The sequence below is a fragment of the Hypanus sabinus genome, chromosome 2, assembly GCF_030144855.1.
Source record: "Hypanus sabinus isolate sHypSab1 chromosome 2, sHypSab1.hap1, whole genome shotgun sequence".
NCBI classification, from domain to species: Eukaryota; Metazoa; Chordata; class Chondrichthyes; order Myliobatiformes; family Dasyatidae; genus Hypanus; species Hypanus sabinus.
Genome location: NC_082707.1, coordinates 53,402,181 through 53,423,383, shown reverse-complemented (window position 1 = coordinate 53,423,383; position 21,203 = coordinate 53,402,181). Strand labels below are relative to the sequence as shown.

Genomic DNA, 21,203 nt, shown 5'->3' with positions numbered 1-21,203 from the left:
TCACGATTGCATCACATCCATACGAGGAAGGAAATTTACCCTCACAGCTCCGTGATGAAGTCAAGAATGAAAGAACCGTCAACGCTCCTTCACCCCCACAACAGGACGGCGGGGAGGGAGAGGTTCACTCCAGGACAACAATTGTCAGCTCGAACTGTACAGAAGTTTGCGGTCAAACTCAGTCAAGCCGTTATTGTTCCAAGATCTGCCTCACTGAGGTGTACCCTAAAGAAGCACAACAAGACATTACCAAGCGTAAAGTAACCGACGAGACGCTAGGTCAGTCAGTTTTCGTTCAAACCGAGCACGGAAACAAACTTGCACAATCAGCTCAAGATACCATTTCTTTAAAACCCAAAGACACCAAGGTCGTCAGAGATGAAGCAAATAATGGGGTTGTCCCATTGCCTATCAGAGAACCACGCCAGCGCTCACCAGATAACAAAGAGCAGGCAGTCAAACGGTTCACGTCCTTACGGAAAACCCAGAAAAGGAAACCTGAGATGCAGCAACACACCCGATTGGCTCACGAGGTACTGTGCACCCTAATGGCAGAGGTCACAGCCATTATAAACGCACAATCATATCTACCTGTGTCTTCTGACCCAGAAAACCCCTTTATACTTTCGCCATCAACGCTCCTTACGCAGAAGGCAGGAGCACCTCCTCCACCAGGAGACTTTTCAGACAAGGATTTGTACACAAAGCAATGGAGACAAGTCCAGGCTCTGGCAAATCAGTTCTGGCCTCGCTGGAGACAAAAATATCTACCTTTGTTGCAACAGAGACAAAAGTGGACAGAACCCCACAGGAATCTGGCCAACGGCCAGAATCACTGTTACATTCCCTAGCGGGGATGGACATGTCAGGAAGATCGAATTGAAGACTACCGACCAAGGCAATGTGAAAATTTACCAAGGGCCAGTTACAGAAGTTATTCTACTTCTACCCAATGACTGATTAAGAGACTAAGTTTTGTACTCTGCTCATTGTGACCTTACGAAGGTCAAGCGGGGAGTGTGCTGTCTTTACGACAGTTATTTAGTTTATAATATTTTCGCTTAGTAATTCATTCAATAGTATTTTCTAGTTAGAATTAGGAGTGTTTAAAGTATATTCATTGCATGTAAAATATATCGGCATGCGATGACGTCACATCCGGTTTCGCCGCGTCTTGTGGGAAAACACCGGTTTGAAATTAGCGCGAGGGTGGGGGCTTTCCACGAGGCTCACCTGAGCACAAGCAGTTTTGCAGGCATGAGAAATCACAGTGAGAGCAACGCTGTAAGTTAATAGATAATCGATATATTGAACTAAGATGTTAATGCCGATCCTGTTAGAAGTAACGACGGTAGATAATGTTTATGCCTTCGTTAGTTAAAGAGTCGCGGATAGTTTGCATGGAAGTGTATTTAAAGTAGTCAATGGAGCAGGTAAACTCTCCCTGTATACTGCACCTTAGTGTAATGTAGTTATAGTCACCTTTGCAAGTATTTACACTTGAAATGTGATATTAAGGAAGGAACAAATACTGTATCAATCTTGTATTGTTTTATCAACAGTTTTCACTATATGTTAATGTGAAGAGTGAACAGTAAATAGTTAATCTTACTGCGATCTGGTTTGCATTGGCTGTGGTTTATCCGGACGTTAAATTCGGCGTTTCGTTACACCCGAAGGAGAACGTTACAATATCACTTGCAATACTAGAGGAAACAACACACCGGACCATTGTTACACCACCATCAAGAATGCCTACTGTACTATTCCACTCCCTCACTTCAGGAAGTCTAATCACCTGGCTGTACTTCTACTCCCTGAATATAGGCGGAGACTGAAGACTGCAGCACCAGTCATGAGAACCAAGAAGGTATGGACAGCGGAAGCACAGGACCCATTGCAATTTGCCTATCACCACAATAGGTCAATGGCTCTCCACACGGCTTTAGCCCGCCTAGACAACACAAACACATATGTCAGGATGCTGTTCATTGATTATAGCTCAACAATTAATTCTGATTCAGATTCCGTTTATTTATCATTTAGAAACCACAAATGCAATGCAGTTAAAAAATGAGACAACGTTCCTCCAGAATGATATCACAAAAGCATATGACAAAACAGATTACACTAGAAAATCCACATAACATTTGGCAATCCCCAATCCAGAGTCCAGAGAGGCTGCTGCGTATTAATATCGCACTACTGTCTTAGCGCGTTCCCCAGAAAGGAGCTCCAAATTCACCAGACAAAGCAAGACCAAAAACTAAAGCTACAAGACCTGCACAAAACCACATAGTTACAACAGTGCAAACAATAGCATAATTGATTTAAAAAAAAAACAGACTATGGGCACAGTAAAAATAGTCCAAAGATGTTAAAGGACTATAAGTTCAAAAGAAATCACCACACAGTTTCCACAAGTCCCCAGGGTCCCGACAGACTCGTCATCCCACGCCGGCGGCAAAAGGGAGTACCCCCGTTATGGACTTCCAAGGCACCGCTGGACTCAGCCTCGCAGACACAGCAGACAATGAAAGCTCCCTCTAACCCAACCTCGCAGACGCAGCACACACTGAAAACGACCTGACCGCAGCGGACTCCAAGTCTGTCAAACCTCTGAGCCAACGACCATCCCCTCCGGCACAGCTTCTCCGAGCACCATCCTCTGCTGAGCATATTAAGACGGCCCTGCCAACGGCCATCAGCAATGTGACTCCGAGGACTGGGGGTCTGTTCTTCCCAGCAGAGTCCCGGACCTCACAGCAGTAGCAGCAACGAAGAAGGTCTTCCTGGAGATTTCCAGATGTTCCTCCGTGCTCCCACGTCCATTTTCAATCGATTGTGATTGCGCACGGCACCCCACTTCACAACTGACAGATAATCAGCTCCGGAGTGGCCGCTACAAGCTGCGTCATGCCGCCATCTTGGAATGATTAATACCATCATTCCCACAATCCTGATTGAGAAGTTGCAGAACCTGGACTTCTGTACCTCCCTCTGCAACTGGATTCTCTATTTTCTAACCAGAAGACCATAATCTGTGTGGATTGGTGATAACATCTCCTCCTCGCTGATGATCAACACGGGTGCATCTCAGAGGTGTGTGCTTAGCCCCCTGCTCTACCCTCTATATACCCGTGACTCTGTGGCTAGGCATAGCTCAAATGCCATCTATGAGGGGTGATTGACAAAGTCATGGCCTAAGGTAGAAGGAGTCAATTTTAGAAAACCTAGCACATTTATTTTTCAACATAGTCCCCTCCTATATTTACACACTTAGTCCAGCGGTCGTGGAGCATACAGATCTTGGACCTCCAGAAAGTGTCCATAGCAGGAGTGATAGATAAGTTTGTGGCCTAAGGTAGAAGGAGATGAGTTATTCGGCTCTCATTACATGCACATGCAGTTCAACTCTTTGAATGATTATGCAGAAAGTTTGAAGTTAATAACTCGTCTCCTTCTACCTCAGGCCATGAACTTATCAATCACCCATGCTGTGGACACTTTCTGGAGGTCCAAGATCTGTATGCTCCACATCCGCTGGATCAAGTGTGTAAACGTAGGAGGGGACTATGTTGAAAAATAAATGTGCTAGGTTTTCTAAAATTGACTCCTTCTACCTTAGGCCGTGAACTTATCAATCACCCTTTGTATAAATTTGCTGATGATACAACCATTGTTGGTAGAATCTCAGGTGGTGACGAGAGGCGTACAGGAGTGAGATATGCCAACAAGTGGAGTGGTGTTGCAGCAACAACCTGGCACTCAATGACAGTAAGACAGGAGAGCTGATTGTGGACTTCAGGAAGGGCAGGATGAAGGAACACATATCAATCCTCACAGAGGGATCAGAAGTGGAGAGAGTGAGCAGCTTCAAGTTCTTGGGTGTCAAGATCTCTGAGGATCTAACCTGGTCCCAACATATCGATGCAGTTATTAAGAAGTACAGCAGCTATACTTTATGAGGAGTTTAAGGAGATCTGGCAGGTCAACAAATACAATCAAAATCCTCTATAAGTGTACTGTGGAGAACATTCTGACAGGCAGCATCACTGTCTGGAATGGGGGTGGGGGTGCGTGTGTTACTGCACAGGACCGAATGAAGCTGCAGAGGGTTGTAAATTTAATCGGCTCCAACTTGGGTACTAGCCTACAAAGTACCCGGGATATCTTCGAGGAGAAGTGTCTCAGAAAGGCAGCATCCATTATTGAGGACCTCCAGCACCCAGGGCATGCCCTTTTCTCACTGTTACCATCAGGTAGGAGGTACAGAAGCCTGAAGGCACACACTCAGCAATTCAGGAACAGCATCTTCCCCTCTGCCATCTGATTCCTAAATGGACATTGAACCCTTGGACGCTACCTCACTTTTTTAATATGTATTTTTTTTCTCAACCTTTAATCTATTTATATACATATACTGTAATTGATTTAATTTGTTTAATATTATTATTTTGCTTTTATTCTTTTATATTATGTATTGCATTGAACTGCAGGTGCTAAACTAACAAATTTCTTGACACATGCCAGTGATAATACACCTGATTTTGATCAGTATGATACAACGCCTTTGATCTTATTCCTGCTGGACATTCAGGGAGTGCCTGATAGCTTTTGGAAGAATTGACATAGAATGCCTGCAGTCAGTGGCAGCATGGTGAAACCGCCAAAGCTTCATGCTTCATCAATCAATCTTGGATCCGCCTTATCTCATTTTTAATATAGAAGACTCTGGTTGCTTTACTTAAGCAACTGTGGACTTACAAACATTGAGTCGATTCATGGCAGGAGACCCATGCATCATCGGGGGAGTCTGGATATCTGCTATGGGCCCGAAGACCCGCGATCTTTGCGATGTTTGGGCACAGAGCTTGAAAAAGAGTGACGTAATGGACTTTTAACATCATAAACCAGCGAGTTGTTTGTTATGTCTCCCCGCTCGCTGGGAAATGGAGACATCTTTTGCTCCCTTATTAGGAAGAGAGAGAATCTGCCCTATGCCAAATGCTGGGTGTACTGCAAAATCTTTGGGGTAACTGCAAGCCTCTGTTTTGCTCACGCTTGAGAGCTTGGTGATGGTGCAGATGCTTGCTTTTTTTTGCCGGTGGGGGTAGGAGGAATTGTTTGTTTGCGCTCTGCCGCTTACGCATGGGAGGGAGGGGAGCTGGGGGGGGACTTTGGGGTTCTTACGTTCATCTGTCGTTCATTCTTTGGGGTACTTCTCTGTATTTGTGGATGTTTGCGAAGGAAAAGCATTTCAGGATGTATATTGTATACATTTCTCTGACATTAAATTGGACCTTTGGATTGTAATAATGGCAGGAACAATCAATGAATAAATAACTCTCAAATGGTTAATTATTCCTTTTGATAATGCAGAAGATGGTGGTGGGAAGCTCATCCTCTGTCTGCTTAACACAGTCAACTCTGTAAGACAGAGTGAAAACTGGCAGCACTGGCATCGGATCAGGCTTGTGTTGAAAACTGATACTTCAGTCTGCTACTCTGAATACTTTGAGCATTTGTTCACCAGGCTTGAACTACCTGGCTCATTTTTCTTCCCCTTTTACTGCACAGAGGCACCCGTGTCAGCTGCAGGTCCCCATCCAGTTCACTCTCCACGCAAGCTAAATGCATCCTTGGATTGGAGCATTGAACTGCAATGCACTAAGAGAAAGTTACTGAAAAGGATAATTAAATAAAACACTTCTGACATATGACAAATTTGACTACTGACCTTTGCAAATTACCATGACTAATATAACTAATTTTTCTGTTCCTTTATCTCTGTGACACAGTTGCAATTCTCTGATCTTCAGCACACAATTTCAGGAAGGTTTTACTAATAAACTGTGGTTGAAGATTAGAGAAGAAAGGGGAGGAAAGTGGAAAGTATTTTTATATGAATTTCTCAATTAATATTTTTGCTTGAAGGCCTTAATCTCTTTCAAGGTCTGGGCTACAGCTGATATTTTTCTACCTGATTTCATTCTGTGACTCCAGTTGAATGAATGAGATAAAAGAACTTCATGGCATGTGTCTCTATGACTTCTAGTACTGTTTTAAGGCTCTCACCCAAGAGTTTATTATTCAACATTAAAGAATTGGCTAGAGAATATATTTCAACAGTGAAGGTTTAACAGTTATACAATTATCAAATTGAATAAGCTCTTCACAAGCATCCAGCTAGGTACAGGTATCGATTATAACTGACGTTTCAATGACCAACTCTGCCATCTTCATCGGGGATGATCTCTGGACATTCTAGTCTGGTGGTATTTATTCTCCCATAGTACATCTCCCCTGATTAGTTCACATCATATCAGGTTTTCACTCCCCCACCTTGTTTTCACGCTATCAAATTCTAGTTCTTACTTGCAGCGAGACCCTTGTCTTTGTTAAAATCTTTTCCTCTGGTCTCATTTCAATTGTTTCCTTTACTAGGTGGTCCCAAAAGCCATTGGCACAACACAGTAGTTTTGTGCTATCAAAATAAATCCTATGGCCATTGTGAATACAATGTTCTGCTACCACTGATTTCTCAGGGTAACCCAAACAGATACAGTCCTGCGCTCTTTGATGTGGCATTCCACTGTGTGTCACATCTGGCCAACATAGGCTGCTCCGCATTCACAGGGAATCCTGTGATGGATTCTTTTTACACACTTGTCCTTGTAAATGTCTTGAATCATGAGAAGTTCACAACTACAGATGTGCTGGGCTGTCTGCACCACTCTCTGCAGAGTCCTGCGATTAAGAGAGGTGCAGTTCCCATACCAGGCAGTGATGCAGCCAGTCAGGATGCTCTCAATTGTGCTCCTGTAAAAAGTTCTTAGGATTTTGGGGCCCATACCAAACATCCTCAACCGTCTGAGGTGAAAGAGGCACTATTGTGCCTTTTTCACCACACATATGAAGTCCTTGGTGATATGGATGCTGTTACGTACCTGTGGGTATCTTGTGCTTCTCACATGACCATGATGTAATTGAGGCTATGCTGGTCATGAGGTAATGGTCTTGTGATGGTGAAGTGATGTCATTTTCCCACCAGTGAGAGGTCATGTGATAATTTTTTTTCAACAGGGTATAAAAGGAGAACCCCTCCCAGTGAGGTGTGGGCAGTCCTTGGTTGAATTCACCAGATACTCCCGTTTCACTGCGTATTTCGATGTTTTTACACAGTTTCGTTTAAAAGTGGAGTTTTACTTTCTGTCTTAAGTCAAAGGTTATTGCCAGCAGTTTTGCTACAATACTGCCAGTTAAAATCAAGTTGGAGAGTGAAGATTCGTCGAAGTTCAGGAAGCTGAAGGATCGAGGAAAGTTGATTTTGACGGTGAAACGGGTTTGGCCTTGTTTGATCCTCATTCGGAAGGATTTCGTCAGCTGTGTCCATGTTAGTCCCTGCTGTAAGAGCAGAAAGGGCTGGATGCAGAATTTTGCCAAGGAAAGGTCAGTGCCTTCAAACCATTTCATTTTCTTCTTTCCTAAATCCCTCGGCAAAGCAAACTTCAGCTGGGATCAGCAGTAACGTTGTGAAAGAGGATTTAATTCAAGGAAAGTCTCTCCTTTGACTGTAAATCATTTTGGACTTTTTGCAATATTATTTTAAAGACGTGAGTTCGCATTTCTTGCTTTAAGAACTGTTCGAGCTGCCGTATCGCAGCTAAATTCCGATTAAGTTAGTTGTTTGTTTACTTTTAGGTTTTTTTTTAGCAGTGTTTAATAAATGTTTTATTTTTTATAAAAAAAAACCTGTCTCAATTATATCTTCATTGTTGCTGGATCATAACAATGCTGAGGAACCCTCTCAACCCCAGGCTCCTGTATTGAGAGTCAGAGGGTGATAGAACTGTGATAAAGCGAAAGAATTTTAACAAAGACTAACGTCTCGCTCTAAGTAAGAAATAGAATTCAATTGTAAACAGGGTGGGAGAGCAGAAACCTGATTGGATGAGGACTAACCAATCAGGAGGGACGGACTACAGGAGTATAAATACCTCCGGAATAGACATGCCTAGACATCATCCCTGATTGTAAATTGAAATATTGGTTAGAACGGATACCTGTACCATCTGGAAGCCCAAGAAGAGTTTATTTGTCACATACACTGGGAAAGCATCAGATCCTTTTTGAATTATCAAATCATCAGTTTTTATAGTCGAAATACAGTGTTACCAGGTTTGGATATGGCCCAAGGGTGGTGTGAGAGGCACTGAAGCAGGTCGATAGTTCACAGACTTTAATACGAACAGTGTTAAAGGGAAAACAAAACAATAAATGCTGGGCCAAACAGGGCCATTAACTAAAACTCTCAAATGGAAAATGAAGCCTAAACTGGGGCTGGAAAGAACATCTCAACATTGAATGAATACCACTAGTCTTCCAATTCAGTTGACTTGAAAGTCCAATTTCTCAGGGAAGGCGAAATACAAAACAGCCAGCGAAGCGTTGCTGTGTTCTGCTCAAGTTTCGACAAGCGCTACGACAGCGAGTATGGAGTTAAATACTACCATGATTAAATAATAATTATCTGACACGTGCATATTCACAAGCACAATTGCCATATCTACTGTGCTGCCGAATCCGTGGTTGTGACATACAGTTGCATGTGTAGTTGAAAAACACCAAGGCACAATTTTATGAACTAAATAAACAATTTGTTTTACAGCTTTATCTTCGTAAGTAATATTCATTTGAAAAACAAATTAGAAGCTTACACAATATGATTATTGTGAAAGCTTCTAATATTCTTTTTGAATGAATATTATTCAAGAAAAGTCAGCTGAAGATTCAAGTTTTCTTTTTTACATACATCAGTACACACATGTAAAGGAGAGTGATATTGTTACTCTGAATCTGAAGCAGCACTAAAAACACAATAATCACTAAAGAAAATAGACAAATTAAAAAGTATATATATCATTGCTTATATGCATAGTGTCTAGCATCACTATATGAATATGCAGAAGTATGTGTGAAAATCTGAATTTCCTCCAAAAATATTATTGCTTGAGGGTCAAGTGGTGTGGTGTTATGACTGCAAACTTTTCTTCAATTTCAGCAGAACTAATGAGCTGGTCATTTACTTCATGTGTAGGGGGATAGTGCACATGGTCCTGAAATGCTGAGTTCAAGAGTGTTGAAATCTTCAAATTCCTAGCAATGAACATCACCAAAAGCATGACCTGATCCATACACGTAGATGCCACAACCCAAGGAAGCTCACTAGTGCCTCTGATTCCTCAGGAAGATAAAGAAATTTGACATGTCTCCTTTGCCCTTCACTTATTTCCATTGGGGTAACTGGCTCACTTCCAAGGACTGGGTCTGCACTTCTCACTGCCTCAGTAAAGCGAACAACATAATCATGTACATTACACACTCCAGACATACTAGTTTCTCTCCCCTTTAATCAGGCAGAAAAGCCTGGAAGCACGTGCTTTCTGATATAAGATAGATCGATGACCTCACAATGTAGCTTATTATACTTTTGCATCTTTTGTTCTTGTCTGCTGCATTCTGTTATTATTTTCCCTTGTACTACCTCAGCGGACTGTTGTAAATAAATGATCTGTATGAATGGCATGCAAAACAAAGTTTTTCACTGTGCCTCAGTGCATGACAATGATAAACCAATTTAATTTAGATTGCCTGTGAGAGATTGCTTCAAAATTGGTCCCATAGTGTGCATGTTAATATCAATAAGCAGCCAAGGTGGGAACAAAATCACATCTATTGCTAACATACTTTCAAATTTTCCTACTGAGAATGATGAAAGTATGCAATAAAACTTTGATTTTTCTCTCACTATTCAAAAGAGTTTCTCCACCAGGCCTTCCTGTGAGACACAACAGCTGATTACCTAGTGTAGAGAAAAGATCAATCAAAATATTGAAGTCATATCTATTATAAAATTCTTTCTTAGCATTTCCCACCAATCTCATTGAGTTCTGACTTCATAGTCATTTGAGGTTCATTCAACCAGTCCTGAACTGCTCTATCTTCCCTACTTGATGCTTGCACTGAGCAAAATGTGTAAAAGAACTGCAATGTGCAGATCTCTTAGTTTGTTGGGGTTCAGTTCGTAAAATTTAATTATCTTCCCAGAACTATTAAAATCCCTCAACTACAGATTCTAGCAAGAACCTATGCTTCCGATTAGTGCTCAGTCTCTTATGTATATATGACCAGCAACCTACATGTCACAGTCATTGTGGTGTGTCATTTCTATAAGGCTCCCGTGGAATAGAACTATCAATTTTGTTGCTTTCTTCACCTGTTTGCCATGAGATACCATTTCTATATTATGCATAGATTCTGTTCAAAATGCATAATTTTTTGACAGCTCAGATATTTAAAAGTTATGTTGGTGTAAAAAGAGGAATTGGCACAAGTCGGGTCAGTTAAGTAACTATACATGTTAACAATTTGAAAATCTATAAATCGTGGGTTACGTTTGTCCATGAGCATAATTGGAAACACTCAGGGAATAAATATCTTGTTTGCCTTCTTAAAGGTGATTGATGACCACTGTGAACTTTTCTGTGAAATAGATGTTAACTTCCCAAGTTGTAAAAGAAAACTGATAAGTTGAATTGTATAAACATTATTAAGAACTTGTACGCATTGTCTCTTTTCATGTTTATGTGGTAACTGTGTGTATAGACGGACTGATGGCCTCGGAGTTTGGTAACCTCTCTACTTGTCAAACACCAAATGGTACCAAATCTTGTAAGAGTAAGTGAGATTATTTTGAAGGTGTGGGATATGATAATTGTGTACGATATTTATTTGGAATGTTTTTTTCTGTAGCATTTCAATTGGAATCAGTTATGTCTTGGCTGGTAGTGAAGCTTTTGCTGAGCTTTTGCAAATAAGGTGAGTAGTGGATGATCAACACGTAATTATATTTCATTTATTTGTGTTTAAATTTGTTCATAAAGCTCAAAAGCATACTTCTGAAATTATCATTCCACGATAAATCAAAACAATGATTTTGCTCTGCAATTTAAAAACGTGTTCGTTTAATTATATTAAAATGTGTATAATATTTATATGAAGGTTGATGTGATTGTCTAGGCTGCAGTGTTATTCAATGTTTGTAGTTGGGAAGTTATTACACTCCTGGCAGCAATGAGAAAGAGTGAAGGTTTATTTATTATCTTGTTCAAAAACCTGGAGTTGTGCAGCACAGAAACAGGCCCTTCAGCCAATATGTACATGCCAACCTTTTTTCCTATCTACACTAATCCTCTTTGCTTGTATTAGGTTCACTTGGAATAAGACTACAAGACATAGGAGCAGAATCGGGCCATTCGGCTTGGCTGATTTATTATCCCTCTCTTGTCCATTCTCCTGCCTCCACCCTGTAACCTTTCACACCATTACTAATCAAGAATCTATCAAGCTCTGCTTTAAATTTACCCAATGATTTGGCTGTCATAGCTCTCTTTGGCAATGAATTCCGCAGATTCACTACTTTCTGGCTAAAGAAATTCCTCCTCATTTCTGTTCCAAGTGGAAGTTCCTTTATTCTGAGGCTGTGTCCTCTGGTCATAGACTGCCCCACTATAGGAAACATCTCCAAATCCACTCTACCTAGGCCTTTTAATATTCGATATGTTTCAATGACATCTCCCTCCCTCATCACCACACACACACACACACACACACACACACACACACACACACACACACACACACACACACACACACACACACACACACACACACACACACACACACACACACATTCTTCTAAGCTCCAACAAGTACAGGATCAAAGCCATCAAACACTCCTCATATGTTAACTCTTTAATTCCTGGAATCATTCTTGTGAACCACCCTCTGGACCCTTTCCAATACTAGCTCATCTTTTTTTTAGATAAGTGACTCAAAACTCTTCACAATACTCCCAAGTGCAGTTACCAATGCCTTATCGAGCCTCAGCATAACATCCTTGCTTTCATATTCTAGTGCGCTCTAAAGGAATGCTAACATTGCATTTGCCTTCTTCATCATTGACCCAACCTGCAAGATAACCTTCAGGGAATCCTGCATGAGCATTTCCAAGTCCTTTTTCACCTCCGATTTTTGATTTTTCTCCATGTTTACAAAATAGTCTAGGCTTTTATTCCTTTTTTCCAAAATGGAATGTGGAAGAAAAAGAATTGCAGTTGACAGGTGGAAGGATGCAATTATCCTAAAAGAATGAACTCTTTGGGCTAACTGACTTCATTATGTCAATAGACATCCAATGTTCAATTTCTGTGGTTTACCAAGAGCTAGAGGTACTGATTAAATTATTTTAGAAATACTGTAAAATATGTACAATTATATTTTACATATATAATATTAAATTATGCTGTAATTTGTGAATATTCTCAGTTATTATATGATTAGGTGAACACAAGAATGAAAGTAATTTTGCTGGTTTATTGCTGAAGGCAATATGATATTAAGTATGAATACAAATGCAATTGAAATTTGAAATTAAATCATTTGAAACTGAAATAGAAATAGCTTGAAATACTCAGCAAATCAAGCAGCAGCTATGGGGGAAAAAGACATAGTGAAGAGTTCAGGACAATGAGTGTTCTGATAGCCTTAGGCAAAGCTAGAAACTGAGTTTTGATTTCCTGTCAAAGCCAGCAAATGCTCTTTGTTAGTGAGATTATATAAAAAAAATTGTTTAAAATTTAAATAAATCTCCAACCATAGTTTGGAAGTTATTAATTGAATGAATGATGGCAAATGCAAAATAGACATAAATGCAAGAATAGCAATGGCAAGAACAGCATTTCATTACAGAAATGAGAAACATCCTAACAAACAAGAAAATAGCAATTGACATTCACCTTAGAACTCTCAGCTGCTACATTCTTCCTATATTGATGTATGGCTGCGAGTGAAGGAACGTCACAAATGCAATGGAAAAAAGAATCAATGCAGCAGAGATGTGGTTCCTCAGAAGAATGCTATGCATATCATATACGGACGGGATAACCAATGAAGAAGTTCTACAGAGAACAAAAATAAAACGTACATTACTTTAAAACAACAGAAAAGAGCAATCAAAATTCTTTGGACACGTCATGTGAAGAGAGATGTTGGAACATTTAGTAATAACTGGAAAGCTGTAAGGGAAAAGAAGCAGAGGCAGACAGAGAATGAGAGATGGATTAACATCACGGTTAGAAACAGGGGAGGCAACAACTACAATTCGGAGGGTCAGGGACTGTGATGGATGGAGAGACATGATCACCCACACCGAATGGCAAGGCACCTGAACTGAACTGAGTACTTTAATCGTATGCTGAATCCCAACAAGGCAAGTTCTTCAGTATGCACTGCAGTGAGAAAAAGGAGTGATAGATGTGCCAGAGGAGCTGCTGAACACTGGGAATTTTCCTTGATTCTAGCTGTTGATAGATCCAAACCAATGTTTGAAAATAAAGGAGTGAATATAGATTTGCATCTTCGTTGATATTACTGGTTTACCTAGAGTGGACTTTCTAATTAATGACTAATGGGCACAGCTAGTAGAACTGCTGCCTCCCTTCTCCAAGGGACTATGGTTTGATCCGGATGGCTGATGCTGTCTCTGGAGTTGGCTTATTCCCCATGTGACCACATGGGTTTCTTTGAATGTTCTGGTTTCCTCCCACTTCACACAGACTTATGGGTTGGTAAGTGACTTGGCTGCTGTGAATTGTTTATAGTGTATATGTGGTGTAGAATCAATATCTGGGTCAGGTGGGCGGGGTTGTTTGGCGAGAAGTTGTCAATGGGAGTATGGGGAGAATAACATGGAATTGATGTGATCTTGGTATGTTTCTGAGAGACAGCAGATGTTTAATGGTTGGTGTGGACTTGGTGGGCAAGAGGCTGCTTTCATGTGGTGTCTCTCAATCAAAATACTAGTTTCCTTTAAGGATGAGTTTGTTTAAACTAGAGTCTGTTTCCTTCAGTCAGATGTCTATCATTTGTCAGTTGAATGAATTATAGAATAACTATTATTCTTTAATTACTCTTTAACTTGACCAGAGGTGCTTAGAGCAATCTCCAGTGACATTCAGAAGTGCATCTGAACAAAATTATTTGCGTGTGTTGTGGACAGGTTCAACAAAGTGCAGCTTCTCCTGAACCCACCAAGCTAAAAACTGTGACCCAGAGCCCAGGCAAGAAGATTCTCCCCCTTTCTGGGCCTGGCCTTTTGAATGGTTCAACAATGAGGCTGACTATTTCATTAAATGGAGAGTTGCAGTGAGAAGAGTTTACTTCCTTAATAATGCAAGTTTCATAAGAGCTGAAGTTGAAAATAGTTTTCAGTTCTGATGCTGGCTTTGAAATAAAGCCACTGGCTTTGTGCGGAAGTCAGTAATCTGCCCTAGTAAATTGGTGTAAAGTACCACATGGTTTATAGTGTTTCAATGTCTTTATTAAGAATCAAACCTCTTGACAGTTTCTGAAACACCAGTACATATTTCACCACAAGTAACATTATTCATTGCAAAATTTTTGCTCTACAGTCATTTACATCTAAACATAACTTTAATCAGCAGTGTTAGTAATTTGAGTTACATTAATATTATGGTTAGAAATAGGATTGTATAAACAGGAAGAAGATAGAGCTTTAGCTTAACTGCCTGGGAGTTAATATCAAAAGGGTAAAGCAAGAGTAATTTTGTCAGGGAGTTACATTGACTTAGATGTCATTAACTAACATAGAAGGAAAATTAGGTAGGTCCTTGTACTGATCCTGCACTCTGTTCTTTCCTGCACCAATCTAGCCCACCCATTATTTTCCTGCCAAGAGATGGTTTCTTGTATTAGAATATAAGGCTCGACTAACAAGCTGAGCTATTTTTCATAAGGCTTGTGATGTGCCATATTTGGAATCTCTGCACACCTATGGGAATTTTGCACATCTCAAAATAGCTCTGATGGATGGCTCTTGTCTCCTTCATTTGCTGGAATTTAATGCTTCTGTGAATAAACAGGATCAGAAATGAAGAATATCTTGTCTTGCAACTATCAGAAATCTGTGATAAGCACAGAAGCTATCAATTGTTACTTGTGCTCTCGCTTGAATTATGTTAAAGTTATTGAGAACATCTTACTGTTACTTAACTGAATATAATCTTTAATGAAATCATTGTTGATAAATACCTGAAAAGATTTGAAAACGGCCAACTGTGAAGTGGCTGAAAAAAATAATTAAAATGAACTCATGGTTTAATCCTGTTTTGAGTTATCTATCCTTCCAATCCACTTTGTTTGTAGGTATAGATCAATATGGTTTGCGTACGAGAGGACTAGTTTTCCATATTCTTTCCTAACATGAATGTCAGTACTTCTAATGGTGTGACCCTCCATTTGCACTGTAAAGTAAGAAGTTGCCCTTCTGTTGTTACCATTCTGTCCCACACCAAATAAGTTTATCTAAGCTAAAATAAATGCCAGAAACATGTTGCCAGCAGTGAACCATCATACTCACTGTTGACATATATTGTATGTGCTCTACATCTTCCAATATCATCTTACTGGGAAGTGTTACCTCCATCGTAAGTATTTGGGGGCTATTGTATATATAGACAGGGATCAGGTTAAGTGAATGCCATCAAAACCCTGCCCACAAAAATCTGAAGTAAATTTTAGCACACATTATTCAGTCATGTGAAATAACTTACTTAAATAGTTGGGGTTATAAAATGTAATTGATCACTTTTAAACAATTAAAAGCATTTAAATTAACATAATTAATTGAAAATTATGTATGGTTTGAATGATAATTAAACTTGATTTGATTTTTTTCTTTACGAAGGCCAATGGTGCCTAAAGCTTTTTTATGAACCTATCTACTTATTAATGCCACCTTCAAAGAATTATGGATCTGTATTCCCAGATCCCTCTGATCTACTGCACTCCTCAGTGCTCCACCATTCACTATGTAAGTCTACCCTTGTTTCTTTTCCCGAAGGCATCTCCTCACACTTACCTACATTAAATTTCTCCTGCCATTCTTCAGCCCATTTTTCCATCTGGTCCAGATCCCATTGCAAGCTTTGATAGTCTTCCTTGCTGCCTACCACACCCCCAATCTTGGTGTCATACGCAAACTTGCTGATCCAGTTTAGCACATTATCATCCAGATTGTTGATATAGATGACAAACAACACAGACCCAGCACCGATCCCTGTGGCACATTGCTAGTCACAGGCCTCCAGTCAGAGAGGCAACCATCTGCTACCACTCTCCAGCTTCTGCCACGAAGCCACTGTCTAACCGATTTACTAGCTCATCTTGAATGCCAAGCGACTGAACCTCCCATGCAGAACTTTGTCGAAGGCCTTTCTAAGCTCCATGTAGACAACATCTGCTGCCTTGCCTTCATCAGCTAACTTCCTTGAAAACCTCTGAGACTGATTAGACACAAATTATCACACACAAAGCCATGTTGACTATCCCTAATCAATTCCTGTCTATCCAAATGCTTATATATCCAGTTCCTTAGAATATCTTACAATAACTTCATGTGAAGCCAGCCTCACCAGCCTATAATTTCCTGGCTTATTAGACTTTCTTAAACAACAGAATAACATTAATTATTCGCTAATCCGCTGACATGTCACCCATGGCTAAGGACGTTTTAAATATCTCTGCTAGGGCTCCTGCAATTTCTGCTCTAGCCTTGCATCAGGTCCAAGGGAACACCTTGTCAGGCCCTGGGGATTTATCCACCCTAATTTGACTCAAGACAGCAAACATCTCCTCCTGTGTCATCTGTATACAGTCTTTGTCCTCACCACGGCTTTTCTTCACTTCTATAGTTCCTGTGTCCTACTGCCAAGTAAATACAGATGCAAAAGATCCATTTAAGATCTCCCCCATCTACTTCAGCTCCATGACCTCTCTGATCTTCCAGAGGCAACACACACAAGCTGCTGGTGGAACGCAGCAGGCCAGGCAGCATCTATAGGAGGAAGTACAGTCGGCGTTTCGGGCCGAGACCCTTCGTTAGGACTAACTGAAAGAAGAGATAGTAAGAGATTTCAGAGGGGGAGGGGAGATCCAAAATGATAGGAGAAAACAGGAGGGAGAAGGATGAAGCTAAGAGCTGGAGAGGTGATTGGCAAAAGGATGCAGAGCTGGAGAAGGGGGAGGATCATGGGACGGGAGGTCTGGGGGGTAAGAAAAGGGGAGGGAAGCACCAGAGGAAGATGGAGAGCAGGCAAGGAGTGATTGTGAAAGGGACAGAGAGAAAAAAGAGGAAGGAAGGAAGGAAGGAAGGAAATAAATAAATTGATAGATAAATGAATAAGGGATCGGGTAAGAAGAGGAGGAGGGGCATTAACGGAAGTTAGAGAAATCGATGTTCATGCCATCAGGTTGGATATGTCAATCCATGGCCTCCTCTAGTGTCAAGATGAAGCCACACTCAGGTTGGAGGAACAACACATTATTTTCCATCTGGGTAGCCTCCAAACTGATGGCATGAACATTGATTTCTCTATCTTCCGTTAATCCCCCTCCTCCCCTTCTTACCCCATCCCTTATTTATTTGTTGTTTTTTCCTCTTTTTTTCTCTCTCTCTTGTTTTTTCTCTCTGTGTCCCTCCCACTTTCAAATCTCTTACTATCTTTCCTTTCAGTTAGTCCTGACGAAGGGTCTCGGCCCAAAACGTCAACTGTACTTCTTTCTATAGATGCTGCCTGGCTAGCTGTGTTCCACCAGCATTTTGTGTGTGTTGCTTGAATTTATAGCATCTGCAGATTTGTGTGTGTGTGTGGATCTTCCAGAAGAGTACTTTTGTCCCTTGCTGTCCTTTTGCTCTTACGATACAGTACCTGTAGAAGCCCTTAGGATTCTCCTTCATCTTGTCTGCCAGAACAATCTCATGAGTTCTTTTAGCCTTCTTTATTTCTTTCATAAGTGTTCTCTTGTATTTCCTGCACTCCTCAAATACATTATTTGTTCCCACCTGCCTACCTACTATGTGTCTCCTTTTTCTTAACCAGGGCCTCAATATTTCTTCAAAAGCAAAGTTCCATAAACGGTTATCATTGCCTTTTGTTCTGACGGGAACATACAAACTCTATACTCTCAGAATTTCATGTTTAAAGCGCTCTCACTTACAAGTGCACATCTGTCAGAAAGCAACCTGTCGCAATGCACACTTACTAAATCCTTTCAAAATCAAAATTGACCTTTTCTGCAACTTAGATCCTCTACTTGAGGACCAGAACTGTTCTTCTCCATAATTATCCTGAAACTAATGGCATTATGGTCAGTAGATACAAAGTGATATCCCACACAAACTTCTGTCACCTGTGCTGTTGCATTCCCTAATAGGAGATCTAGTATCATACACTCTCTTGTTGGGACCTCTTGGCAGGCAAGGAGATAAGGTGAGGGAGGGAAAAGGGGAAGATGAATGGCAAAAGTGGGGGTGGGGGCATTACAGTAAGTTCAAGAAATTGATGTTCATGCCATCAGGTTGGAGGCTACCCAGAATGACTATAAGGTGTTGTTCCTCCAACCTGAGTGTGGCCTCATTATGACAGTAGAGGAAGCCATGGATTGATGTATTGAAATGGGAACTGGAAATGGAATGAAGGTACATGGCTACTAGAATGTCTCACTTCTTCTGGTGGACTCCCAATCTACGTCAGTTATCACCGATATACAGGAACTCAACCTTATGTTGCTTACAAAAGTCTGCAATCTTTCTTCAGATTTGCTCCTCTAAATCCCACGGATTGTTGAGTGGTCTATAAAATAATCCCACTAATGTGGTCAGCCCTTTCTTATTCCACATTTCTACCCATATGGCCTCAGTAGACGAGCTCTCTTGTCTGACCTATCTGAGCACCCCCTTTAATCCCTCCCGCTCTATCGCATCTAAAGCAATGGAAATTGAACTGCTGGTTCTGCCTTCCCAGCAGCCAAGTCTCACTAATGGCTTCAATGATCTGATTCCATGCACTGATCCATGCCCTGAGCTTACCACTCTTTCCTGTAATACTCCTTGCATTGAAATATACGCAACTCAGTACATTGATCCCACTATGTTCAACCTTTTGATTCCTGACTTTATAAGTAGGCTTTATAATATCTCTCTCCACCATCTGCTCAGTTCTCATCCCCCTGCAACTCTAGTTTAATCCCCCCCCCCCGACCAACCAATGGAACATGAGCCAAACCTTCCCACAAGGATATAGGTCTCCTTACCTTCTGTAAAGGTCTCAGCTTTACTGGAAGAGAGTCCAGTGATCCAAAAATCTGAAGTCCTCCCATCTCCTTAGACATGTGTTAAAATGTATGGTCTTCCTTTTTTCTGGCCACACCAGTATTGGCAAGGGTTGAAAGCCTGAGATTACAACCCTGGAGGTCCTGTCCCTGAAGCTAGCACCTAACTCGCTGAGCACTTCCTACAAATGTGGACCGTATCCTCTTGCTATTCATCCCCTCACTTAAGAATGCTGTTGAGTCATCTGATATCCCTGACCCTCGCAACCTGGACGCAACATACCAGGAATCTCTTTCTCATTCACAGAACTTTCTATCTGTTCTGCTAACCAATGAATCCTCTATCACTACAGCTTGTCTCTTCTCCCCCCTTCCCTTCTGAGCCATAGAGCTAGACTCAGTGCCAGAGAACTGATCACTGTTGCTTCCTTCTGCTAGGTCATTCATCCCAACATTACTAATGCAGTATACATGTTATTGAGGAGAATGGCCACAGGGATATTTTGCATTTGCTGCCTATTCCCTCTCTCCTTCCTGAAGTTACCTGTCTCCTGTACCTTGGGAGTAACTACGTCTTTGTATTGTCTGTCAATTAATCCCTCAGCCTCCCAATTAATTCAAGGTCCATCTAGCTCTCGCTCCAATTGCCCAAGAGTCTGTAAGAAGCTGGATGCACTTTTTGCAGGTGTAGTCATCAGGGACATTGGAGGTCTCCCTGCCTCCCCACATCTCATAAGAGGAGCATTCCACTATTCTGCCTGATATCCTACTGCTCTAATAGTGCAATAAAAAAGAAGGAAGGAAAAATTAAACAAAAAAAATCTGCCTTTATCCTCCACCTCTTCTTTGAAGCTTCTCTGAACCAAAGCCTGAACTCTCCACTCTAACACTGATTTAATCACACAATGGCCACTCCACTTAAACCTAACTTGTTTTAAATGGCACTTGCCATGTGCCTAATTATGCACAATCTAAGTCTCCTAGGGAGACAGAATGCCCTGACTGTCCCCACTCATATCTTTTGAAAACTCTTTCCTGCTACGCAATCCAATGTCTCCAAGGAAACTATAGTGTGCAGACAGGTTGACAGTAAAACTAAAGTATACAGCACCATTGTTCAGGGACAAGACTAATTGTTTTTCACTGGATGGTGCATGCCATAGCTTAAAAGCAAGATCTTTTTTTAATGGTTAGTCATGTGGGTACACAACACAGGCATGGAATTTACACATGACAAGTGCTTCAATGACATAATGGGCATGTGTATTGAGCGTGAAGAAAACAGAGATAAGCTTAGATAATATAAACTATCCAATGGAATGGGAAAACTTGTACCAGGCAGAATTCAGCTCTGAAGCTTTGCATAACATTAATGGGCATTATTAATATCTGAATGCTGAGAGTTCTTCTAGGCTGAGGTCTTGTGGCTAACTGCTCTCTGCGCTGCTACAATGTCTGCAAGAAGTCCCAATGGCAATCTTTGTATGAAATTACTACAGTAAGAATATGGACAGATGCTGTAGTTTTTTTTTCATTAATAAAGTACTTTTGTCAACTGCATGAATTCCTGAGTATTTCAGCAAAGTATCTTCGAGAGTCACTCAGTTGTTGAGATACTGTGCGACAATACAATTCTTTTTAGAAAGGGTGAGGAGAGACGTTGCAAGCTAAGTACTACAACAGAAGTTACGGTGATAGGTGAACATAGGGAAGTGTTTATACAAGTACTAAGGTGAATGAAAAAATTGGAAAATACATTGAGGAAGCACATAATATGGAGATTTTTAAACAGGAAGACTTAAGTCTGGGGATGCTGGAATATACAGCAAAAAAACAAATTGCTGGAGGAGCTCAACAGGTCAGGCAGCATTTGTGGAGGGAAATGGACTCCCAACAGTTTATGCTGAGACTTTCATACCAGGGGCCTGGCCCATTGTGTTCCTCCAGCA

General features: G+C 40.9%; 1 protein-coding gene across 1 annotated transcript in view; it reads left to right on the top strand.

Annotated features, from left to right (window-relative positions):
• si:ch211-51h4.2 (uncharacterized) overlaps positions 1-21,203 on the top strand; it is a 422,439-nt gene that overhangs the window by 123,876 nt on the left and 277,360 nt on the right. The window contains exon 7 of the mRNA XM_059946111.1: positions 10,816-10,881. Within this exon, the coding sequence (XP_059802094.1) occupies positions 10,816-10,881 (66 nt within the window). The remainder of the gene's footprint in view (positions 1-10,815; positions 10,882-21,203) is intronic.